The sequence below is a fragment of the Sinocyclocheilus rhinocerous genome, unplaced genomic scaffold, assembly GCF_001515625.1.
Source record: "Sinocyclocheilus rhinocerous isolate Xijiao unplaced genomic scaffold, SAMN03320098_v1.1 scaffold1725, whole genome shotgun sequence".
NCBI lineage: Eukaryota > Metazoa > Chordata > Actinopteri > Cypriniformes > Cyprinidae > Sinocyclocheilus > Sinocyclocheilus rhinocerous.
This window is the reverse complement of record NW_015627232.1, coordinates 528,901-555,555: the sequence shown is the minus strand read 5'-3', so window position 1 is coordinate 555,555 and position 26,655 is coordinate 528,901. Positions and strand designations below refer to the sequence as shown.

General features: G+C 36.7%; 2 protein-coding genes across 2 annotated transcripts; one reads left to right on the top strand and one right to left on the bottom strand.

The window, feature by feature from the left end:
• Positions 1 to 8,794: 8,794 nt before the first annotated feature.
• On the top strand, positions 8,795 to 14,565 carry LOC107723356 (eukaryotic translation initiation factor 5-like). The gene is made up of 12 exons (XM_016531938.1): positions 8,795 to 8,882; positions 9,116 to 9,325; positions 9,812 to 10,091; positions 10,386 to 10,467; positions 10,561 to 10,733; positions 11,811 to 11,922; positions 12,247 to 12,368; positions 12,458 to 12,616; positions 12,714 to 12,875; positions 13,402 to 13,566; positions 13,909 to 14,052; positions 14,195 to 14,565. The coding sequence occupies exons 3-12, from the start codon at positions 10,020 to 10,022 to the stop codon at positions 14,291 to 14,293; spliced, it is 1,290 nt and encodes a 429-aa protein (XP_016387424.1). The 5' UTR covers positions 8,795 to 8,882; positions 9,116 to 9,325; positions 9,812 to 10,019; the 3' UTR covers positions 14,294 to 14,565.
• A 2,155-nt stretch (positions 14,566 to 16,720) lies between these two features.
• On the bottom strand, positions 16,721 to 26,586 carry LOC107723350 (ectonucleotide pyrophosphatase/phosphodiesterase family member 5-like). The gene is made up of 5 exons (XM_016531924.1): positions 26,541 to 26,586; positions 24,183 to 25,045; positions 22,662 to 22,838; positions 21,664 to 21,920; positions 16,721 to 17,146 (listed from the first exon to the last, which is right to left on the bottom strand). The coding sequence occupies exons 2-5, from the start codon at positions 25,015 to 25,017 to the stop codon at positions 16,976 to 16,978; spliced, it is 1,440 nt and encodes a 479-aa protein (XP_016387410.1). The 5' UTR covers positions 25,018 to 25,045; positions 26,541 to 26,586; the 3' UTR covers positions 16,721 to 16,975.
• Positions 26,587 to 26,655: the final 69 nt, after the last annotated feature.

The window sequence follows — 26,655 nt, the reverse complement described above, 5'->3', positions numbered from 1 at the left end:
ACAAGTAGATTTTCATTCGCATTTGAATAGAGTACAAATACACATCATATTTTCTCCCAGCTTTCTTCCTGGAACAAACCACAGGAATTCCTGACTCGTATAGGAACACATGGTTGCCATTACGTTTTGGAATCTCAGAAACCTCCAGTTTCTCTCTTCTATTTCTGTTTCTCTGAATCATACTTTTAAAGTATCTAATGCAGAAAAACAAAAAGAAAGGAATCATGTTTGTGTATGTGTTTAATCACAGTTCCCAAATCTCCCTATTGGTGAAGCTGAACCCTGCTTAATTAAATAACAATTAAAGGTTATTTTATAGGCTTGTTTTAAGGTTTATTGTATCGGGCGAGTACTGGAAAAAGTGGTATCGGTGCATCCCTAGTTACAATGGTTTAGATAATAAAAAACATTTGTGTGCTTGACATGCTGCCAATAACATACAGTAGTCTGGAATTATTGTTGTAGACACAATATGATATTGAGTCACAGACTAAATATGAACTTTATCAATGTATTCTTTTTACATGATTGTCTTTATAATAGCATAATGAATTGTGGGAATGCAGAATGTAAGAGTTGCAAAGAACCACTTCAAATATATAGATTAAAATCTCAAAAGACAAAAAAAAAATCAAGTTTTCTAAATCAAGTACCATTCTTTTCTCTAGGCATCCAGAGAGGAATGGCTCTGTCAAATACTGCCCAAATTATCAGAGATTCTGAGACTACAGGATCTTGGGAGTTTACAGCTAAAGCTAGTTATTCTGGCAAGAGACTATCCTGACATTAGGTGAGTCTGTTAGATAGCAGCTGGCAAGATGCAGTAGTTTTACCCAAGATGCAGATACATGCCACAATCAAAACCACTCTTTGACCTGACTGACCAGAGTGATAATTTTTATCTGAATTATCTCAATTGTCTTGTTTTTTTTTTTCACATATAAGTACTACAAATTATAATGGTATACAAATACCATTTTAGACAGTCCAGTATGGATAGCATTAGCAGAATTAATTTTTTATTTATTTAGAATTTTAGAGATTAGAATTTGATAATCGGTCTTACATTGTCATTCATCAGCAGATGAGCAGCATGAGCAGCATGTTCTTGCTCTCCTAAACCTGAAGACCAGCCTTTCGAGCTCAAATGTGTGTAGGATCGAAGGGTGTTTGAGTGAAAACAGAGGCACACTGGACTCAAGAGTCCCCTACTTCCTTCTTCTCAACAGTACTCATCGAACAGTATACCACCTGTGTGCCTTGTTACATCAGTTGCAAATGAAAACTCATTGATATTATTCATTTACAGTCTTCGCAAATTAATTTACACATTTACACATAGGGTCCAAGAACAATCCATCTTGACCATTTGTAATTTTCCTATTTTTGATTGATTACCTCTATGTATTGGCATTGCATAACCACCAGTATTTTTTTATTTAGTTTTATTTTACCTGGCTTAACCGCAGTGGCTATGTATCATGGCCATAAACAAATTTTGGTTATATGGATGTTTAGAGAAGCCTCAGTATCTCAGCTCAGGACTGTCCTTTCTCCTTGGAACAAAATGTGATCACTAGAGTAAATTACAATGTACATGGGCATACAGAAACATATTTAAAGGTGACATATCATGAAAATATGACTTTTCCAGGTTTTAAGTACTATAATCAGGTCCCCGGTGCATCTACCAACCAAGGAAACGTGAAAAAGATTAACCCAGTAACTTTGTTTTGGTAAGCCTTTTTCTGCAAGCGTCTGAGAAAACGAGCGCGTCTGATTTTGCTCCCTTGGTGACGTGGCAAAGGGATCTCATTAGAATATTACCGACCCTTAATCTGTAAATGTCCACCCACGGCGCTGTCATTTTGATTTCGCAAGCGACAACGGTGTACCAGTTCTTATCTCATGGCTAAAGTTTGAGCAAAACTTGCTAACTGTTCTGTCTTTGGCTGCACAGACGAGCACAGAACACCATTTCGAGTCCCAGCCTCAGAGGAGACAGGAGAGCAGTGGATTTATTGATTTATTTACTGTATATTGCTGCTGCCACACAGATCTAAAATAAACATGCGATTTATTTCCCAGCTGTTTACCTTCACAGACATAACCGACTGTTTTTGTAACTCGTGTGTGTTTTTAACATAAACTTGTGTGTGAATGAGAACTTAGTTTAGTACTCACATGCTGTGACAGCCGCTTTCTGTCTGTGTGCTTCGGATGTGTGCACTCAGAAAAACATATATCTGAAGTTTAAACTCATATGGTTTAAAATGCATGATTTTAGCGCAATAAACATGATAATTAGCAGGTCCGAGCTGTAATGGCGCAGCTCTATTCTGGAAAAGGGGGCGGGAAGCAGCAGCTCATTTGCATTTAAAGAAACAGGCCCGAAAAACAGCGTGTTTCTGCTTCCACTCAAAATAGGCATTTTCAAAATGATATAATAAATGATCTGTGGAGCATTTTGAGCTGAAACTTCACAGACACATTCTGGGGACACCAGATACTTATATTACATATTGTAAAAAGGGGCATAATATGTCTCCTTTAAATGGTAACACATCACATACTTTTATTTTTTATTTTATATACTGTATTTGATATACTTTACATTTTATTATACTTAAACTGTAGCATATAAATGTTAACAGCATTTAACGGAATACTTATTTTTTTTTAAATATAAGCATTAGTCTTACAATCTTTTTTTTTTTTTGAAGGATATAATACTTTTTTTGCAGGAAAAAGAAATTATATTAATCAAAATTGACATTTGCATTCACAATGTTCTTAATAATCGTTGTTCTTCTTAAAGGGATAATTCACCCAAAAATGAAAATTATCCTATGATTTACTCACCCTCAAACCATCCTAGGTGTATATGACTTTCTTCTTTCAGACAAATACAATTGGAGTTATATTTAAAAATGCCCTGGCTCTTCCAAGCTTTATAATTGCAGTGAATGGGGTTTCAAATTTTGAAGTCCAATAAAAATGCATAATTCCATGATAAAAATGCGGTGACGAATGTGGAAGTGATGAACGCGGAAGCGCAGTGTAAAGAGCAAAACAAAACACTGGTCACAAATTAGAAGTATACAAAACCAGGATTTGCAAAGAAAAATGCTGTAAAATGTCAATATAAGGCAAAAGGAGACTGGTTTTCCTTTGCTGTAGGCCTACGCAAAACATGGTTCTCGCGAGACTAGCATATTCTAGTCTCGGACCGGATGGAGGAGCACTTTTTATGATGGATGGGGGCACTTTTATTGGACATCAAAATCTTAAACCCCATTCACTGCCATTATAAAGCTTGGAAGAGCCAGGACATTTTTAAAATATAACTTTGATTGTATTTGTCTGAAAAAAGAATGTCATATACACCTAGGATGGTTTGAGGGTGAGTAAATCGGGTAATTGTCATTTTTGGGTGAACTATCCTTTAACTTGGTATTAATAAAAACTCCTAGTGATTTGTCTGGTTATCTGCAGGCTAAAGGAAATTAATGCATATACATAATGTACAAATACATAATGTGAAGCTAATAATTATTCTTTCATACACATAGCAGGGTCTCAAACTGAGAGCTATTGTATGATAAAAAATAGATCTAAAAACCTCCTTTCTCTGATGTATCAGTCATGTATTATGGCAATACATCATCTTGGTGGCTGTGCTCAATAAGTTCTGATATGTAATGAGTGTTGACTCACTGACGTGTTGTCTCATCCTCACTGTTCCCATCAGCCCTTCATTACTAGTGTCATCAGCCTTGATGACATTTTCCGCTCCAGTTGTTCTAAACAACATTGTCTTGCCTGTTTACTGTGACTCAACAGAGCCTCCCTCAACACTGACAGTATCACTGAAAGGAATCTTTGTTTAATTATAACGGGGAAGTGTGAGCGTGGAGTCCGTGCTGGCTTTAGTGCCACCAGTTGATTTTTTTGTGGCGTTGAGACAGATACAACAGTTGACTTTTTGAAATGATAAATATACAGTACAGTATATACAGTACAGTCAAAAGTCTGGACACACATACTCATTACTTACTATTACCACATATTTTAGAATAATAATGAATTCATTAAAAATGTGAAATAACACAAATGGAAGAATGGGAATTGCAATGCAATTGCAAATGGGAAAAAAAATCATATATTGTCTATTCTTAAAACTATTTTAAACAATATTATTATTCAATATTATTTTATATTGTACCTTAACTTATATTATATTTTATATTTAAAGTGGCTGCCTTTATAGTATTGAAGGATTTCTGATATATGCTGGGCACTTGTTTGCTGCTCTTCATTTAGGTCTGATTATAGCTAGGCACAACTTATATTTGTCTGTATAGTTAATTTAAAAATTTTTGTTTTTAAGATCATGAGAAACTTAAACTCACCCAGACTTTTGACTGCAGTGTATTTTGTGCTGTTGCATGACAAGCATTTATATTTATACAAGAAATAAATCATATGTTAAAACAATGTAAAGCATGGCCAATAATCCAATTTGAATGCTACATGGAAATGCCCGTGGAAAATGCATACAATTCCTTTCACTATTTAGGATAGTTAGTGCCTTTTTTCCCTTGACATGGTGCTTCACTGATCTGCATATAAATGATTCCCTGGAATTTAAAGGCTTATGGAAACACCCAGAACAAAAGGGTAAATTCAGTTTCAGTTTCAATTTCACTTTTTTTCTTAGTTTCAATGTCTGCTGGATATAAAATAGCCTTCATTCAGAGTGGGCTCTGACCTTATTCTGGTCTTTTGGGGGGTTTCCATCACAGTGAGGAGGGGTGAAGGATTCACTGAGTGTTGTGACCAGATCATTTCAATTTAGCAGATGTTATACTGCCACCTGCAGTCCATTTGACAAGCTGTTAATTTCCAGGTTAGTTTTAACAACAGCATGGTGCGTCCAGCATGATTGTCTTTTAAGTTTTATGTAAATGGCACTGACACTAGTGTGTTTTACATTTATATTTACATTTAGTCATTTTGCAGACGCTTTTGTCCAAAGCGACTTACAATTGGGGAATACATAAAGCGATTCTTCTTAAAGAGGCAAACAGACACAGGAAGTACCTGTAATACCATGATTCAGGCATTTGTTCAAATAAGTACAAGCTAGAAAGGGAAGGAATAAATAAAGCATTTGGGCGGCGTTATGCAAATCTTCCCACATCGTGACGTCGATATGTGGGGGCGTGTTAGAACGAGCTGTTTTAGGTAGGCGTGGCTGACTCTTAACTTTTATAAAGAATATCTCTTTGGATTTGAGACTTTAGTCTTTGCAACTTTATAGATCTTCTTTATGCTCCAAGAGCTTGTAACACTCCAAAGAGAAAGGAAAAATTTTAATTGCATCATATGACCCCTTTAAGACTTCTCTCTATTCCTAAGTAAAAGTTTGTCTCAGCAGCTTTGTGAATAGGTTTTAAGAGAAAACTCTTAGTTAAAAACTTTTACTGCTATTTAGGAGAACTCTTAGTGGTAAGATAAAATGTTTTGTGAATACGGGCCCTGGTCTCCAAACAAAGTATTAAGCAAAACACTCACGCGCTGCCGTCAGTCTCTTCTGTTGACTAATCGCTTCTCTGCGTTTTAGAGAGCAGTCTACATAATTCCCTTACCTGTCTGACAAAAAAGAAGCAAACTGGGCATCACTACTCAGGATTTTCTCTTTGTGTTTGCCGTACCAGTGTTTACGTGCGTTTTTTATTGTCTTTGTCAGACTTTCTGTCTACTGGCTTCCGATCTTTTCTACTTCTTGGACCGTACAGGTACTGATTCTTTTCTTATTACCAAACTACACTTCTTCTTTTTCTTGGTTTTTAACTGTAGCTGTCATCCAACGTATTAGGTGCACCAAACGACACTATTCTACTAGCGTACCTAAAAAGGCGCAGCCAATGAGTGTGAGGATTCTCTCAGACGTTGGGTCACGTCATGGAAAAATACAACATTTCTATGCAAATACTTTTAATAGGAAACTACTATAAATACAGTCTTCGTCTAATGTGGGCACACACCATTAAGTATTTTTTACAAAAACATTATTGTGTAAAACATTTTAAATTAGCACCAAACTACTGAATGCAGCTTTGACCTTAGGTACCACTGATTCTCATAAAATAACTTCACAAGTATCCCTTCTGCCATTTGCTTACTTACATATTAATTTATAATGTATCCTTCTGGTGTTTCATGACTAAAAACAGCAGCTCAGATTAGTGTCAGAAATGCAGGGGAAAACATATGGCACATCCCAAGCACTGCTAATATCAGGCTGACCTACTACACTAAGGAATGAGAAACAAGGGCAATGTGAACAAAACACGGCAAAAGGTGACAACATCACTATTGTCATGCATGGAGCTGGGGTTACTTTTTAGCGGGAGAGCAACATGAGAACAAAATGCATGCAAATCCCCTATTTCAGCCAGCCAGAGATCTGTAATCAAGGGCAACATTCATTTCATCAGCAGGGATAAGCACACAAGGGGAAACCTATGAATAGCAAGAAAATGGTTGTTATTCTGGAACACCTCCACCAGAGCCCTGACTTCAATCCAATTGGGAAAACTGTAATAAGACCTGAAGATCATCCACAGATGTTCTCCACCTGTTTTGGCAGAGGTGGAGCAAATATTCACTGGAGAATGTGTAAATAAATCATGAACAGAATTGAGTAAAGGAATAAGAAGTGTCTCTTATTTTCACATTTTAATTTTTAATGCTATTAAAGAAAAAAATATATGTGGTGAAACGTTAATGGTCAAATTTATATGATATATAAATATATATATATATATAAGTCCATCTGCCTTATGTTTACCATTTAGTTTGTTAAAACAAAGAAGTTTGTGTATTTTTAAAAATATAACTCTTATATAGCTTTTTTTATATAACTGACTTTATTTTAACATTCATTATACAGCCACACATATTTAATGTCCCCTTATTGGTAAATTGGGGCACCTTTGACACTGACATGAGATTAAAGGGATAGTCCATTAAGTAATGAAAATTCTGTCATCATTTACTCACCCTCATGTCATTCCAAATGACTTTCTTCTGTGAAAGACAAAAGAACATATTTGGAAGAATGTTGATAAATAAACAGTTTGTTCTTCCTTTTGACACCATTGTATGGACACTTGGAAGTCATGAAAGTCATGTATGGACAAGTATGGACACTTGGAAGTCATTTCTTATTTTGTCTTCCACACAAGAGAGAAAGTCTTACATGTTTAACTTTCGACATAAGGGTGAGTAAATGATGACAGGATTTTCATTTTTGGGTGGACTGTCCTGTTCCTGTATTTCAAGTTGCAACTAAGGCATGGTGCTAATGCCAGTGGTTTAATTCGTAGTGAATGCTTGTACTGGTATAAGTGTATAAATGTGTATATGCTGGATAAAAGTATCTATAATGCATAAATTACTGTCAACAAGAGGCCCATTCATTATTAATTCACCAAACAGAGGAATCACATTTATGTTTTCACTTCCGAAAAAGTGGACTGAGTTGCAATGTTCTCTTAAGCTATTAGCCTGTTTTGTTGCTGTAAAACACTTTACTGTAAAATATTTTAACCCTTTATTTACTTATAGAATGAATGCTGAAAATGTGTTTGTTTCCTCTAATGTTATAGGATATTTTCCTTTGTACAGTAAAGATAAAGGATTTTGTCACTGTAGCTTACATCAGTAAACCCTCTGAACCCTGAAAATGCCACAGGTAATCCAGTGAACCCATACTGGCTTTTTGTCCTCTGCATTCCTCTCCACTGGCCTACATCATGATGTGCTCAGCCAGGAATCTTTTGTTCCAGTGGTTTGTAAACACATCCAGAGAATTCACTCTGTGTGTCACTGTCATCCACTGTCCCAGGCTATATGTGGAATTTGTGATGCTTCCAAAAGCAGAATATGTAAAAGGAGAAGCAATTAAAAAAAAAAAAAAAACATCATAAGGTGGACAATTTTCATGGTATCTGTCTGTATATACTTTATATAGTTATATGTTTCATATATGCTGAAATTCTAAAACAAAAAAAGATCACAAAAACATAATTAATGGAAAGAAATATTCTCTGAAGTGTTTTGATTAAATAAAAGAAAAGTTGGCAAAAAAAAAAAAAGTCAACATCTGCTCAAGTCAAAGCACCGCCATTTTCTACAACCCTTATGTTCACATAATTGTGATATCATGATAAAAGAGAAACTAATATGACTTCCATCTTTATAACATTGTTAACAAGACATATATGATGAGGACATAATAATGTAATGCATAACAGGAATGACCCAATCAGCAAATTTTTCCCATATTTGTACTATTATTCCAAAAGAACAAAATAGGTAGTTGAATTAAGAAAAACAAGACTGACAAACTATTTTAATAAAAAATGTAGGGGTTAGTCCATAGACTGTAAAAAAAAAAAAACAGGGTTAGTCTAACAGAAGGCACTTTTTTTTGCTTGGAGATTGACCATCATCTTCAACGCTTTCATATACACACTAAAAAAACACGAAGCCTGTGTGGCGTTTGAATTTACGTATAAAAATGATCAAAAGTGTGGCGTTTTTAATTATCTGAATTTTCGTATAAAAATTATCAAAAGTAATAAGTTATTTACCACAAAAGAGATCTTTCCCAATCAGCAAGTAAATCGGCGTGTCCAATATGATTGATAGCAAAATTTGACAAATAAAATAGAATCCAGTGAGGCGCAAGCCAATCAAAACATCCGTTTAGGGCATGGGGGCGGGGCTAGTTTGCAGCCGAGTTAAGATTGGAAGTCACGAGGTCTTATGTGCTCATTGTGGTTTAGCATACGAGCAGGAGCGTGCGAGAGGTGAGTAAACTTCGCGAATGCATATTGGCCTATTCATTAGGGGATTCTTCTGTTTTAGTCACATTTGATAAATATATTCGCACTCTGTCTTGAGGAGATACTGCGTGTTAGGTTTCTGTTAATGCTGCCATATGTTAGCTCTTATAACTTACGTCAGTCGTGTTGGGTCACATCAACAGCATTATTATGTTGCTGACTGTAAAGTATTACTCATGAATGCTGTTTTATTTCAGGTCCCCTGAATTTTCTCCTCAGGGTTTATCACTCTGCTCCGCAAGGTGTAACCCAGTCAGGCACCGCCGTGCCGACCCCTAACTAGCTAAACTAAACCGACCAACTCAAACCAGTAGTTCACCTCTTCTCAGGGCGACCAGCGGTGTGTTTATGTCTTTGTTTTGCGAAAACGGTGAGTACCTGGACGACAGGAGCTACGGATGGGAAAGGTACGTTTATTTCGGTTATTTCTAGTGTATTTTTCTCTCTCATGACTGCGCGTGTACTCTCGCGATAGTTGGTTTGTTTAACCAGATCTAGGAGTTCGCATCAATCTTAATGTGTTGCATACTGCACCGAATAAAATGGCGTCCTCCTATGGTGTGACGCACTCTGCAGCATGTTGTTGCTCAACACAGGCCTGTTTGGGGTTTCATCCCATCAGCATGCAAGTAAATGCGGCACCAGAATGTCTGGGTCTGACTATGCCATTGTTTTCTATCCTAACAGCAATTTATTTCAGTATTGAGTTGTATGCAGACTCCCAATAGCACCATGACAGGTGGTCCTAGTAGATAACTAGCCAGGCTTATAGAGAATGGGCACACCTCAATTTAGACGTCTGCTGTGGTTGATACCACAGTGGTAGTGATGCTAAACTGTGTGATACTTGTTGTTTTCTGCTCTTAATCCTCATTCTCATGTCCTTTTTGCAGTGCTATAGTGCAGCTGTCGGAACCTGTTTGGGGGGAACTTAGTCAACGAGCTCGAAGCCTGGAGCCTCAGTGGCCGTACCCTTTTCATGTCAGAGACAAAGTACTCTTGCAGTCGTTTATGTCATTCCCTCCTCTTCAAACAGAAAATACTAATAATTGCCAATTCATGATCTTCTCGTCTTGCTGATAAACCATACGGGAAGCCAAAATGTCCATCAATGTCAATCGCAGCGTGTCAGACCAGTTCTACCGTTATAAAATGCCCCGTCTCATTGCTAAGGTGGGTTTTAAACATATATGGCCAGGGTTAATATTTATTTCTTGATGATAAATATTGATATAGATTAAATAAATTATATGTAAATACATGTTTGATGTTTCTTAATAGTAAATACAAATTAATATGATATACACTATCTCTATATTATTATTATTCTTAAAATGAATATATATATATATAATTATTTTCCTTATCTTTATTACCTTTGCAAAGGTTATTGTGATGAAATTTGACCATTATCCAACTATATGTAATAATTACAGATGCAAACTAAACCATGTTTGTTTTTCACAGGTGGAAGGCAAGGGGAATGGAATTAAGACCGTCATAGTCAACATGGTTGATGTTGCTAAGGCTCTGAATAGGCCTCCGACATGTGAGCATTTTAAAACAATGCTATTTCACTTTAATTTCCTTAACTATGGATTTTTTTTTTTTCATTTGACATCATATTGTAACCTCTGTTTAGATCCCACCAAATTCTTTGGTTGTGAGTTGGGAGCCCAAACCCAGTTTGATGGCAAGAATGACCGCTACATCGTCAATGGATCTCATGAAGCAAACAAACTGCAAGACATGCTAGATGGATTCATTCGCAAGTTTGTGCTGTGTCCTGAGTGTGACAATCCTGAAACTGATTTGGTAAATATTTCCATTTTGCCATATACCTTTAGACTTGCATAGAAGGGTCATGGTTGAAGTGAGACTATTGATGAACAGGTGCATTCTGGGATTCTGGTGGATGTTGAACTGGGTGCCCTTGATGCCCTGTTGAACTGAGTGCCCTTTACGTTTGAATGCACGTTGCTGAGTATGCAGGTCTCTATGGGGTCACGCATGTAGCTTCCATGTGTTAAGATTGTTTTGCAGGTGTACAGAGGAAATTAGCTGTGTCATTAACTGTATACAAGCCACCTTCAGTTTCTCATTGTTACATTCAGTCTCTTGTTTTCAGTTGCCAAAACCAATCAGCCAATGGCAAGGAGGGGTTACATCATAATGGGATTGTTGACTCAAAAATTAAAGTTCTGTCATTATTTACTCATTCCAAACCCATAAGACATTAATTCAAAGAGCACACAGTATCTATTGTCACGCATGGACTTTCAATGGAGGGACATAAATTTCTTGTTTTAAGATGGAAAAAAATCTTATTGAACTTGTTTTTTTTATGTTATTTATATATATATATATATATGTCCTGATTCTTTTCCACTACAGATGACAAACCATACGTTAAATGCAAATACAACCCAAGAAAGTATTTTGGAAACAAGCGTTGCACCGAACCTTGCAGAGGTACCCCTCAGTGCCTTCATTTCTCATGAAAAAAATGAAAAATTAACTACTCATAAATCTATACAGAATACAGTTTTATCTAGGGTTTGTATGGTTCTCAGGAGAAGTGGTATATGAAGTTTTCCATTTATTCACACTGTTGTTCCCAATCATATACTGTTAGGTCTCAGCTGGCCTGGTTTCGGTTTCATGCTGCAGTTGACTTTATATCCTCTCTGTAAGGTTATAAATAAGATATAACACATCGGTCTATACCTGTACACGGCAAAGCATACACTTTTTTTTTCGTAAAATAATTTCTGCAAGTTTCAAGTGGAAGCAATTGTGAGCAATTTGCCTCACAGATTTGTAGCTGGATCATTGTCGCACAGCCTGTTTATGAATATAGTTTAATAAAGTCAAATGTTCTCCTCATTGTAGCACATTAATCCCAAGAAGCAGACCATTGGAAACTCCTGCAAGGCTTGTGGTTACCGAGGCATGTTGGACACTAGACACAAACTCTGCACCTTCATTCTCAAGAATCCACCAGGTAAATACAGACTTTAGAGAGACGGTGAATAGATATTTTGAATCCCCAGTGGTAAACACATGATTATCTTCATTTTCATATTGTGCTTATTGTCCTTTTAATGTTCCACAAACCTTTACTTTCAAATAAAACTGAAGGAAGGCTTGGGTATTTGGGTAACCCTAATCTATTTTGGATTTTGTATGTGCTTGTAAGCAGTATGTATCTGCAGTAATGGTAGTCAAAAACTCTGATCTTCTGACCTATGCCATGCTGATATGATGTTCATGAACTAAACTCTATTGCTCTTTTGTTAACTTCCTCTCTCCTGTCATGTTGGTGCAGAGAACGACAGTGGATCTGCGAAAAAAGAAAAGGAAAAGAAGAACCGAAAGAAGGACAAAGAGAATGGCTCAAGTGGTGGAGAAGCTGGAAACCATAATGACATAGATGCCCCTGATGCTGTGGTAAGTGCTGCTTTGAGATCATCTCCTGAAAAACCACATACCAGCGTAAGAGATGAGAAACACCGGTGTTGAATGTGATCTTATGACAGGATGGGGATGACGATGAAGACTGGGCTGAGGAGACCACAGAAGAGGCCCAGCGTCGCAGGATGGAGGAGATCAGCAAGCACGCCAAGGGTCTCACGCTCACTGATGACTTGGAGAAATCCCTGGAGGAGAGGGTCAACATATTTTACAACTTTGTGAAGGTGTTTGTCTTAAAATTGTACTGAAAATTTGGGGAAATTGCTCTCTATATATAGACACTTTCCTCATTCAGCTCCATTCTTTGTTTCTGCCCTTCAGGAAAAGAAAGACAGTGGAGCAATTGACTTGGCAGATAAAGAGATCTTGGCTGAGGCTGAAAGGCTGGATGTGAAGGCCATGGGTCCTCTGATCCTGAGCGAGCTGCTCTTTGATGAGAACATCCGTGAACAGATCAAGAAGTACAAGCGCCACTTCCTCAGGGTACGTCCTCATATCTGTTAACATTTAAAACACTGATTCTCAACGTTTTAAGAGCTGAATTTTAATTTAAGGTTCCCACTCTTTGACCAATGAATTCACATAACTTTTTTTTTTTTAGTCATTCAGCATTCACAATTTAAAGGGTTAGATCACCAAAAAATGACAATTCTGTCATTAATTACTCGCCCTCATGACGTTCCAAAACCATAAGACCTTCGTTCATCTTTGTAACACAAATGAAGATATTTTTGATGAAATCCAAGAGCTTTCTGACATGTTCAAGGGCCAGAAAGATAGTACGGACATCATTAAAATAGTCCATGTGACATCAGTGATTCAACTGTAATTTTAAGAAACCCCTGATTGGGAAGCCTGCCCTACAACAGCAAAGACTTCCCATGCGTACAAACCTTATTCCTTTTGTTAAAATGCACTAATGCTGGTTTTACAAATAACACTGTCATACTGGCTTGTTATTGCACTATAATAAGTTTGCATTTTAAGAAGTTTACATTTCTGTCCACAGTTCTGCCACAACAATAAGAAAGCCCAGAAATATCTTCTGGGTGGCTTTGAGTGCCTGGTGAAGCTGCATCAGCTGCAGCTCTTACCCAGAGTCCCCATTATACTCAAAGACCTGTATGACGCGGATCTGCTGGAGGAAGATGTCATACTCGCATGGGCTGAAAAGGTAACCTGCCAACACGCAGCCTCTAGACTGGACCTTCTAGAATCTCAGATGAAACGATGTAGGTCAGAGTTGAACGTGGCTCAGATAAAAGTAGTTTAGATGCATGAATCCAATTCTGATCTCTGGCAGCTCTCTGAAATAACATGGATGAAAGGATGATGCGGTCTGTTACCTGTTGCTAGGCAACCCTTGTCATTTTAGCCTGCGTGTCGGAGGGGGTTGTAATATGGTAACGTCTGTGACCTGCATGCTGCTGAAAAGCCCAGGGTCTGATAGCAGCACGCACACTTGACTAGTCTAGTGTTCTGGAGTTTAAGCCTGTTGGTGACGTTTCTGCTATAGGTGTCTAAGAAGTATGTCTCCAAAGAGTTGGCTAAAGAGATTCATGCCAAGGCAGAGCCCTTTGTTAAATGGCTCAAAGAGGCAGAGGAGGAGAGTGAGGGCAGCGAGGAGGAAGAGGAAGATGATGACGATGACAATGTTGAGGTAAAAAAAAAGCCATGTTATTACATCAGTTTTCATAACCAGGATTTTAGATTTATAATAAGATCATTGTAAATATAGTATATGTTAGTTATTCGATAAACATTGTTAGCACAGAATTTACTCTCATCTTTCTTTCCTCTAGGTGGTGTATTCCTCCTCTGCCCGCGAGTTGAAAATGGAGACCACAAAACCTGAGAAGTCAGACCATGAGGAGGAGGACATTGATATTGATGCCATTTAAAGATGAAACCAAAAAGCTTCAGTTGCCTCTTCACATATTGCTTGGCTTCTTTTTGTCAGACGCATGCCTTTCACCTCCTTTGGCCTTTTCTTCAGCTCTAGGCCTGGGTTAGCGCTCTGCTCAAAGCCTCTTATTTTAGTCTTTTCTCACCAGCTGTATTGATGAATTGTTGCTGTTGGTTGTATGCACGAGTTTCTTAGATTATAGAGCATAACTGCACACGAGTTCCCCTTGTATTTTTGCAACTATTAAAGATTTGCCTGTGAGTTCCACCATGTGTCTGTCTAGTTGGTTTACGACACTATTAATATTTAATATTAAAGGCTGTTCAAAAGTCTGGGGTCAGTACTTTCACAATAGTATTAAGCAGCACAGCTGTTAAGAAATGTTTCATGAGCACCAAATCATATTAGAATGATTTCTGAAGGATCATGTGACACTGAGGACTGGAGTGATGATGCTGAAAATTCAGCGTTGCATCACAGAAATAAGTTATATTTTGAAATGTATTCAAATACAAGTCATTTTAAATTGTAATATTTTACAATTACTGTTTTTACCATATTTTTAATCAAATAAATGCAGACTTGGTGAGCAAAAGATACTTTCAAAAACATTGCTAAAAAAATCTTACCGACCCTTAACTTTTCTGTAATGATAGTCACTGTAGGGAAAATAGGTTGTGACTACTAATTGCACTAGGTAGATATCAAGCACTTGGATGTTTCCAAATCGGGCATTTGTTTATCTTTTAATGAAGCACATTTGAAGCAATGTTTTAGTTATGGGTCTTTTGACAGATCAAAATCCGACATTAGGCCATAAAATCCAAAACATGTAAGACAAATCCAGTAAATCATAGAAATACTTAACACAAAACACAGTCTCTGCACACGTCCATATAGAAAGTCAAAATTTCCTTCTTAATAACAAACAATCCTAACATTCTGCAAGCAGCTAACTACTACTACTTCAGCAACATTTATATCAAAGATCATAAATATTATTTTCCATTTAGTCTTTGCACCAGTAGAAGACAGGTCACAGTGTTTTGCCCTACACAGGGCATTTTTGTTAAATGCTATTTTCAAAAAGTACAAAATACATTAATGCAGGACTTATACTATTACTACTATGTCAATCTTTGAGGATTTTGGCGCATACACACTTTTTTTTAATATACATTTGGATGGTATTACATTGTGCAAAAAGCAGATAAGGTAAAACACCCCATTAGTCTAATACTTCTCTCTATCCTGATTAGCTTACATTGATCTTAGTGCAACACGGAGGTAGTTTGACAACTACCAGCTTCTTTTCATTACCACTTATTAACATTAATATGCCAACTTAAACAACTGCATTTAACTAATTAACAAACAAAACTACGATGGGTATGAGAATAACATCAAATTCAAAAAGCAACTGCTACTAACGTCCCTTCAATTTTTGGTTCAGAATCTTAAATATCCATTACATTCAGTTAAAGGGATATTCTGGGTTCAATACAAGTTAAACTCAATCAACAGCATTTGTGGCAGAGTGTTAATCAACATAAAACATATCTCGAATTGCTTATTAAAAAAAGAAAAATGGAGGTTACAATGAGGCATTTACAATGGAAGTAAATGAGGCCAAGCTTACCATTTTATAAAAAAATGGGGAAATTATTTGAGCTTAAACGTGACATTAAAGACATTTATGTTACAAAAGATTTCTATTTTAAATAAATGCTGTTCTTTTGAATTTTCTATTCATCAGATTCCTGAAAAAATAGGGCATTTTTTTGAGGATTTAAAAGCAGAAATGTGAAGCTTATCATATTATAAAATCACTTAAAATGCTTTTTTTGTTTTGTTTTTTACTATTACAGTTTGCATATTATTTGGGCTGTAAAGCTGTTTAAATAATTTTTACAGTCTTTTTAGGGTTTACAGCATTGCGTTGTCATGGGAAAAATGTAAAATTGTAAATAAATATACACAGAAAAGATTAGAAAGTAATTTTTCTCACTAAAATCATGTTAACATTCATACTATTTGCCACCTGTGTCTATACTATTGAAACACTGAGTATTTTAATGTTTATGAATTGGCCCAGTTTTCTATTTTAAGTGCCTTACTATATCCCAGATCTTATTTGATTTTATTAAATTTTTTTTTAAATAAAAGGTGGGACAAGGAAATTAATTTTTGTGATAATTAACATTATGCCACAAATGCTATCAGTTTGAACCCAGAATATTAATTTAATGCAAATTCAAGAGAATAGGGCAAATCTCTTTTATTAAATAAATATCAGATTCAAATTGAAAAGGAAAAGCATGGTGATGCTAACTTTTGTTTTTTTTCTCTCAAATACTAGATTTTAGATGACTAGAATAAAGGTATCACTGACAGCTTCACCAGAAGAGGGCACTATTGGCTTAGTCATCTTATGATTTTGATGATTGCACAACCTTTTTCCACTGTAGCATCTTTCCCCATATTGCTTTTGGTATATTCGGCTTTGGCACGTTACCGTGGATATCGATCGCTTTTGAATTCAAGCGACCATGCTGGCTGCTTAAAAAGTGTTATCAGAATTATTTTAGAATGAATCGAGATGTGGCACTGGAGAAATAATCAGTGCTACATTGAGAACCTCAAATGAGAAAAGTGCCGACAACCCTTGTGTTTGACCCTACAGTAAAGGCTGTGTTATCTCACTGTTGGACAGATGCAGTGGCAGATGCTGCCGCTGTGTCACCTGTTGCACAAAGATGAAGAGGAACCCGATCACGAGGGCAGCGCCGAGGACGGATCCCACGGCCCACGCGCAGGAAGGCTCTCTGGGCACGGGTGGGACCACTGGCTTTGGGGTTGATGTCTCCACTAAGAGATCCTGCACTCTTGACAAAGAGCCATTGTTAGGTAAGGGCTTGAGACCAAGAATGCTGCACATGAGAGGATAGAGATCGACGGAGCGCATGGAGGCCTTGGTGTAGTCGCGGCGGAAAGCGGGTCCACTGGCGACAAACACAGGGTGCATGCTGGGAAGGCTGTTGTTATAACCATGGTTTCCCACTGCAAATCAAGCATGTAATCATTAGATAACTGCAAAGATATTTCTGATACTGATTAGTAAGCACGTCAATGACATTAAAGGAATAGTTCGGCCAAAAATTTAAATTTGCTGAAAAATTACTCACCTTCAGGCAATCCAAGATGTAGATGAGTTTGTTTCTTCATTGGAACAGATTTGGAGAAATTTAGCATTACATCACTTGCTCACCAATGGATCCTCTGCAGTGAATGGGTGCCGTCCGAATGAGTGTCTTAGGGTGTATTCACACCAGGAAAGTCCGCTAGTTCACTTGCTTTGGTCCGGACCAAATACAATGTTGATTTTTTTTTTGTTTGGTGCGATTCCACATAACACAGCTCCACAACACAACTCCAGCCCATCAATTGTGAAGCAAATAGCTTCATTTTTGTAATAAACAAATCCATCATTAAGCTTTTCACTTCACAAAACATTAACTGATGGACTGGAGTTGTGTTGTGGATTACTTGTGGATTATTGTGATGTTTTTATCAGCTGTTTGGACTCTCATTCTGACGGCACCCATTCATTGCAGAGGATCCATTAGTGAGCAAATGATATAATGCTAAATTTCTCCAAATCTGTTCTGATGAAGAAATAAACTCTTGGATGGCCTGAGGGTGAGTACATTTTCAGCAAATGTTCATTTATGGGTGAACTATTCCTTTAATAGGTTATCGTACTATGTTCTGCTTAAATTATGTGTAAATATTAATACGTACACATAAAAGATCCGTTTCTGTTCTGCATGACTGTCCAGCCCTCTTTGACCTCTATGATCAGAGGCATGATCCTGACATTGTGTCTGTAGTGGTAATGATCTGGGATCTCCTCCTTTTTATACACAACCATGTTAGGGTTGGCGTTCTTCAACGAATTGTAGACCTCTTCAAGTTTGCCTGGGTTAAGAAGAGAATAACACTCAAAAACCATAAAGCATGTGTCACCAAACATATAACATTGATGAGATAACATTTAAATGGCAAAATATGCCTACAGTTCAAGAAACACCCGTTTCTTGAACTATAGGCATATTTTGCCATTTAAAAAGGCATATTTTGTTGTGTTATATTCTGTGATGATAACGGTAATGTAAATTACTTTCTACAATAAAATATCATAGTTTTAATAATTCATATTTTATGATGGATTTTCACACATTTGCAAATTAGTAAAATGATAAAATCTATACCAAAGAAAAAGGCCTTTGAAAAATATCAAAAATATAAGATTAAGGCATGGTAAAACTTTCCAATACAATATTAATTTAGGGGTGGGCTATATACTGGTATACACGATTATCCGGTAGAACCGGTAGATATTTTGGACTATCGTGACGTTGCTGTGCTTTGTGGTCATGAAAGCGTATTGTTTGCCTGAGTTTGTAAGCATTTTAAGCAAGTGATTTTAAGCCGTTGAAATGCAGTCAGCAGCCAAAGAGAATGCATTTTGCTATATGCGCACACTGTCTGAGAGACAGTTTCTGAGCACTGTCAGAGAGGCGCGCACACGTGAAGACGGTGCTCAGAGCACGGGAGTATTGAACAGTTATTTTTGCTGCTTTATAGGCCTTGAATGGTTAAATACACACACTTGTATGTCAAATGCCCATCTTTGCAAGTATCCTCGTACACACAGTGTAAAAAACGTGTATTGGACCCAGGCAGCTCTTAAAGTGATAGCAGTCTAATATTCCTGCTGTCTGTTATTCATGTTAATCAAACAACAAAAGAGAGAAAATCTTTCACCGCTCCTGACTAAATCACTTTTGTTTTTCTTGTACACAGTGAATAATATGTAGTGTTTTTATACAGTTGATTACTTTATACAATGTATGTAGCATTTCTTATTTATTTGTTCTACATGTTTCATGAGCACCAAATCATATTAGAATGATTTCTGAAGGATCATGTGACACTGAGGACTGGAGTGATGATGCTGAAAATTCAGCGTTGCATCACAGAAATAAGTTATATTTTGAAATGTATTCAAATACAAGTCATTTTAAATTGTAATATTTTACAATTACTGTTTTTACCATATTTTTAATCAAATAAATGCAGACTTGGTGAGCAAAAGATACTTTCAAAAACATTGCTAAAAAAATCTTACCGACCCTTAACTTTTCTGTAATGATAGTCACTGTAGGGAAAATAGGTTGTGACTACTAATTGCACTAGGTAGATATCAAGCACTTGGATGTTTCCAAATCGGGCATTTGTTTATCTTTTAATGAAGCACATTTGAAGCAATGTTTTAGTTATGGGTCTTTTGACAGATCAAAATCCGACATTAGGCCATAAAATCCAAAACATGTAAGACAAATCCAGTAAATCATAGAAATACTTAACACAAAACACAGTCTCTGCACACGTCCATATAGAAAGTCAAAATTTCCTTCTTAATAACAAACAATCCTAACATTCTGCAAGCAGCTAACTACTACTACTTCAGCAACATTTATATCAAAGATCATAAATATTATTTTCCATTTAGTCTTTGCACCAGTAGAAGACAGGTCACAGTGTTTTGCCCTACACAGGGCATTTTTGTTAAATGCTATTTTCAAAAAGTACAAAATACATTAATGCAGGACTTATACTATTACTACTATGTCAATCTTTGAGGATTTTGGCGCATACACACTTTTTTTTAATATACATTTGGATGGTATTACATTGTGCAAAAAGCAGATAAGGTAAAACACCCCATTAGTCTAATACTTCTCTCTATCCTGATTAGCTTACATTGATCTTAGTGCAACACGGAGGTAGTTTGACAACTACCAGCTTCTTTTCATTACCACTTATTAACATTAATATGCCAACTTAAACAACTGCATTTAACTAATTAACAAACAAAACTACGATGGGTATGAGAATAACATCAAATTCAAAAAGCAACTGCTACTAACGTCCCTTCAATTTTTGGTTCAGAATCTTAAATATCCATTACATTCAGTTAAAGGGATATTCTGGGTTCAATACAAGTTAAACTCAATCAACAGCATTTGTGGCAGAGTGTTAATCAACATAAAACATATCTCGAATTGCTTATTAAAAAAAGAAAAATGGAGGTTACAATGAGGCATTTACAATGGAAGTAAATGAGGCCAAGCTTACCATTTTATAAAAAAATGGGGAAATTATTTGAGCTTAAACGTGACATTAAAGACATTTATGTTACAAAAGATTTCTATTTTAAATAAATGCTGTTCTTTTGAATTTTCTATTCATCAGATTCCTGAAAAAATAGGGCATTTTTTTGAGGATTTAAAAGCAGAAATGTGAAGCTTATCATATTATAAAATCACTTAAAATGCTTTTTTTGTTTTGTTTTTTACTATTACAGTTTGCATATTATTTGGGCTGTAAAGCTGTTTAAATAATTTTTACAGTCTTTTTAGGGTTTACAGCATTGCGTTGTCATGGGAAAAATGTAAAATTGTAAATAAATATACACAGAAAAGATTAGAAAGTAATTTTTCTCACTAAAATCATGTTAACATTCATACTATTTGCCACCTGTGTCTATACTATTGAAACACTGAGTATTTTAATGTTTATGAATTGGCCCAGTTTTCTATTTTAAGTGCCTTACTATATCCCAGATCTTATTTGATTTTATTAAATTTTTTTTTAAATAAAAGGTGGGACAAGGAAATTAATTTTTGTGATAATTAACATTATGCCACAAATGCTATCAGTTTGAACCCAGAATATTAATTTAATGCAAATTCAAGAGAATAGGGCAAATCTCTTTTATTAAATAAATATCAGATTCAAATTGAAAAGGAAAAGCATGGTGATGCTAACTTTTGTTTTTTTTCTCTCAAATACTAGATTTTAGATGACTAGAATAAAGGTATCACTGACAGCTTCACCAGAAGAGGGCACTATTGGCTTAGTCATCTTATGATTTTGATGATTGCACAACCTTTTTCCACTGTAGCATCTTTCCCCATATTGCTTTTGGTATATTCGGCTTTGGCACGTTACCGTGGATATCGATCGCTTTTGAATTCAAGCGACCATGCTGGCTGCTTAAAAAGTGTTATCAGAATTATTTTAGAATGAATCGAGATGTGGCACTGGAGAAATAATCAGTGCTACATTGAGAACCTCAAATGAGAAAAGTGCCGACAACCCTTGTGTTTGACCCTACAGTAAAGGCTGTGTTATCTCACTGTTGGACAGATGCAGTGGCAGATGCTGCCGCTGTGTCACCTGTTGCACAAAGATGAAGAGGAACCCGATCACGAGGGCAGCGCCGAGGACGGATCCCACGGCCCACGCGCAGGAAGGCTCTCTGGGCACGGGTGGGACCACTGGCTTTGGGGTTGATGTCTCCACTAAGAGATCCTGCACTCTTGACAAAGAGCCATTGTTAGGTAAGGGCTTGAGACCAAGAATGCTGCACATGAGAGGATAGAGATCGACGGAGCGCATGGAGGCCTTGGTGTAGTCGCGGCGGAAAGCGGGTCCACGGGCGACAAACACAGGGTGCATGCTGGGAAGGCTGTTGTTATAACCATGGTTTCCCACTGCAAATCAAGCATGTAATCATTAGATAACTGCAAAGATATTTCTGATACTGATTAGTAAGCACGTCAATGACATTAAAGGAATAGTTCGGCCAAAAATTTAAATTTGCTGAAAAATTACTCACCTTCAGGCAATCCAAGATGTAGATGAGTTTGTTTCTTCATTGGAACAGATTTGGAGAAATTTAGCATTACATCACTTGCTCACCAATGGATCCTCTGCAGTGAATGGGTGCCGTCCGAATGAGTGTCTTAGGGTGTATTCACACCAGGAAAGTCCGCTAGTTCACTTGCTTTGGTCCGGACCAAATACAATGTTGATTTTTTTTTTGTTTGGTGCGATTCCACATAACACAGCTCCACAACACAACTCCAGCCCATCAATTGTGAAGCAAATAGCTTCATTTTTGTAATAAACAAATCCATCATTAAGCTTTTCACTTCACAAAACATTAACTGATGGACTGGAGTTGTGTTGTGGATTACTTGTGGATTATTGTGATGTTTTTATCAGCTGTTTGGACTCTCATTCTGACGGCACCCATTCATTGCAGAGGATCCATTAGTGAGCAAATGATATAATGCTAAATTTCTCCAAATCTGTTCTGATGAAGAAATAAACTCTTGGATGGCCTGAGGGTGAGTACATTTTCAGCAAATGTTCATTTATGGGTGAACTATTCCTTTAATAGGTTATCGTACTATGTTCTGCTTAAATTATGTGTAAATATTAATACGTACACATAAAAGATCCGTTTCTGTTCTGCATGACTGTCCAGCCCTCTTTGACCTCTATGATCAGAGGCATGATCCTGACATTGTGTCTGTAGTGGTAATGATCTGGGATCTCCTCCTTTTTATACACAACCATGTTAGGGTTGGCGTTCTTCAACGAATTGTAGACCTCTTCAAGTTTGCCTGGGTTAAGAAGAGAATAACACTCAAAAACCATAAAGCATGTGTCACCAAACATATAACATTGATGAGATAACATTTAAATGGCAAAATATGCCTACAGTTCAAGAAACACCCGTTTCTTGAACTATAGGCATATTTTGCCATTTAAAAAGGCATATTTTGTTGTGTTATATTCTGTGATGATAACGGTAATGTAAATTACTTTCTACAATAAAATATCATAGTTTTAATAATTCATATTTTATGATGGATTTTCACACATTTGCAAATTAGTAAAATGATAAAATCTATACCAAAGAAAAAGGCCTTTGAAAAATATCAAAAATATAAGATTAAGGCATGGTAAAACTTTCCAATACAATATTAATTTAGGGGTGGGCTATATACTGGTATACACGATTATCCGGTAGAACCGGTAGATATTTTGGACTATCGTGACGTTGCTGTGCTTTGTGGTCATGAAAGCGTATTGTTTGCCTGAGTTTGTAAGCATTTTAAGCAAGTGATTTTAAGCCGTTGAAATGCAGTCAGCAGCCAAAGAGAATGCATTTTGCTATATGCGCACACTGTCTGAGAGACAGTTTCTGAGCACTGTCAGAGAGGCGCGCACACGTGAAGACGGTGCTCAGAGCACGGGAGTATTGAACAGTTATTTTTGCTGCTTTATAGGCCTTGAATGGTTAAATACACACACTTGTATGTCAAATGCCCATCTTTGCAAGTATCCTCGTACACACAGTGTAAAAAACGTGTATTGGACCCAGGCAGCTCTTAAAGTGATAGCAGTCTAATATTCCTGCTGTCTGTTATTCATGTTAATCAAACAACAAAAGAGAGAAAATCTTTCACCGCTCCTGACTAAATCACTTTTGTTTTTCTTGTACACAGTGAATAATATGTAGTGTTTTTATACAGTTGATTACTTTATACAATGTATGTAGCATTTCTTATTTATTTGTTCTGCTGTAGTTTGTTTTGCCCCATTGCTTGTAATTAGTTTCTTATTCTTATTTAATTGCTGATTGTTTACTTGTCTTCAGTGAGCTTGAATTTTTATTAGGCTAGTATTAGTTTTTGTGATTATTGCCACTGGTGACAAGAATTATGAAATTTCTATGGTTTTAAAATTGTTAAAGACCTTATTTAAAGCAAAAACAACTATATTGTGAAATACTATATCTGTACAGTGAAACAAAATTACTCTTATCGTGATTTTGGTCATTTTGTCCTCCCCTATATTAATATGATCTTTTATTAAACAAAATAAAAGAAGGTAGTGGAAGAAACACCTAATTAAATGACTAGTGTAATAAGCGATAACAAATGCGTTATATTCATTCTTACCTTCTTTCGGCAAAATGCCAACTACAGGGCTCTTGTCTATCCATGTGTAAAGATCGCGGCTGACGTAGGTGTCCAGCTCAATAATCTTATCATGTGATAACTGTGTCATTCCATGATCACTTGTAACAATGAGATTGACTTTGTCAGAAAGGCCAGCGGTTCTGAGCTTTCCCCTGAGGAATCCCAACTTCTCATCGATGTCTGCTATGACTACATCCATTAGTGGGCTCTCCGGCCCCAAGTTATGCCCACTCTCGTCTGGCTCCTCCCAATACAAGACACCAAAATTGATGGCCTCTGGCCCTGAGAACCAGTCAATGAGTTTCTCGACTCGGGTCTCAAATGTCATTGACGCATTATAACTCAAATAATGTGTTGGATACGTTCCACCAATCGCTACATCTGATCCAGGCCACATGGCAGCTCCGCTCTTCAGCCCAGCCTTCTGATTGGTGACCCACAACGGCACAGCCTCCTCCCACCACCATGCATCGTACACTTCAGATCCCTCCATGGAAAAGGAGCGGTTGTGAATGGGGTCGTACATTTCGTTAGCAACAATGCCGTGGGTTTCGGCGTGTAAGCCTGTCACTAAGGTGTAGTGGTTTGGGTAGGTCTTGGTGATGTAGGTGTTCTCCACTTGTTCCACCTGTACACCCTCATCCATCAGGGCACGGAAATTGGGTGTGGGTACTCGATTCACATAGTCCCAGCGGAAGCCATCAAAGGACACCAGTAGCAGCTGGCTTTGCTCGTCCTGCTGTGAGCTCGATGTCTGAAGCAGTACTGATAAGCAACTCAGGAAGCAGCTCTTAATCACTAAGAGGTCTGGCATGATGCAAGATGTTCTGCGAATGGGAGACCTATAAAAAGCAAATTCATTGTAGGCATGAATGAGGAATGAAAGAAAGTTTTGACCACTGACCATATTTACGTGCACATATTTTTGTGATTAATGTCAACAGTGTTGTTACAACTTGATCAGTTATTGGAATTCCTGTGTACATACAATAAGCAAATTGCAAGATATGCACATTAATTTCTAACTTAATATAAACACAATCCCATAAAAGTGAAATATTGTTACGTAAAGTTTGTAATATGCATGTAAAATCATTCAAAACAAGTTTTTCTTAAACAGCTTGACTTTTCAGAACTGTCTGTATATCATCCAGATATATTTTTGTTTGGACATGCACAGATATAATATAAATCAAAGTTCGTTACAGTGGATATTCTGAATAAGGTGTTTATGTATATTCAGATTAATAGAAACCAGAATGTTGGATTAATCTGATTAAGTTAATGTGTTAATAATTTCTGATGAATATTTAATTATCTTTAATATATTAATATTAAAACACAAACACACACACACACACAGTTAATAATTGCACACAGGGGAATGCAGCTCTGTAAAAGATCAAAATGGGATTGGGGGGGGGTTCTAAACAAAAATAAATACATTTAAATAAATTAAATCAATATTATATTTTCACTTTATTTCATTATATTTTATTGTCACTTTATTTTCATTTTATTATATTTTATTATAATATAGTTTATTGTAAACCACCGTTAATGATTTCAACAGAGGAATGCATCTCTGCAAACGATTTTTTTCAGAGAAAAAAAAAAAAATGAAAAGATAAATATGGGAAGAAGAAAAACATTACACAACAATGACTCACCTCTCTATTAAATAAGAAAGAACAACTGATACATTGTTTTAAAATCCCCTTATATCTGTTTGGCAAAATGCAATCGGTCGCGCAATGTTCTGTAATATATGAATGGCACTGCATGTATGTTCGGCTATGTATGTAATATTCGTTCATGGCAGTGCAGCCTACTTTCAGCGCGCCTGCTCAGTTAACAGGTCCATTTTTCTTATACATAATGTAACAACTAACTGGACACATTTCGGACTATAAACGCTCTAACAGGTTGAAACGGGTGTAAAATGTACCAAAATAATTCAATTGGACAGTGCGTCAGTAAAAATGGAAGATGATGACATCATACACAATGCAGCGCATTTCTGCAACCCATAACGGTGCTCGCTTCACTGGTGTCCTGCTTTTTGAATACATCTACCCTGTTGGCTCTAAAATAATATTCTATAACATTATCCTCAACTAACCAGTGCGCTTCTCCGTTTAACAGCAGCTGGTGTAAACGAACGGAAAACCGTATAGCTCAAGTTAGCGCAGTGCATGATCTATGACAACGTTTTATGTCATTGCAATACATTATGAAAACGTCTCCTATATCAAGCACATTCGCAGTGAAAACGGGTGCATTTGCAAAATTAAAACGAATCTAACCCGTGTGCATGCAAATAAACGTACAGCTTACCTCTGTGGACGATATTTGGCTCTGCAAAAAATAATAAACACAACCGAACACAGGAAGTCCCGCCTATTTCTCACTCACTAAAAAGCATCTCATTATGAGAAGGAAAAGTCATTTG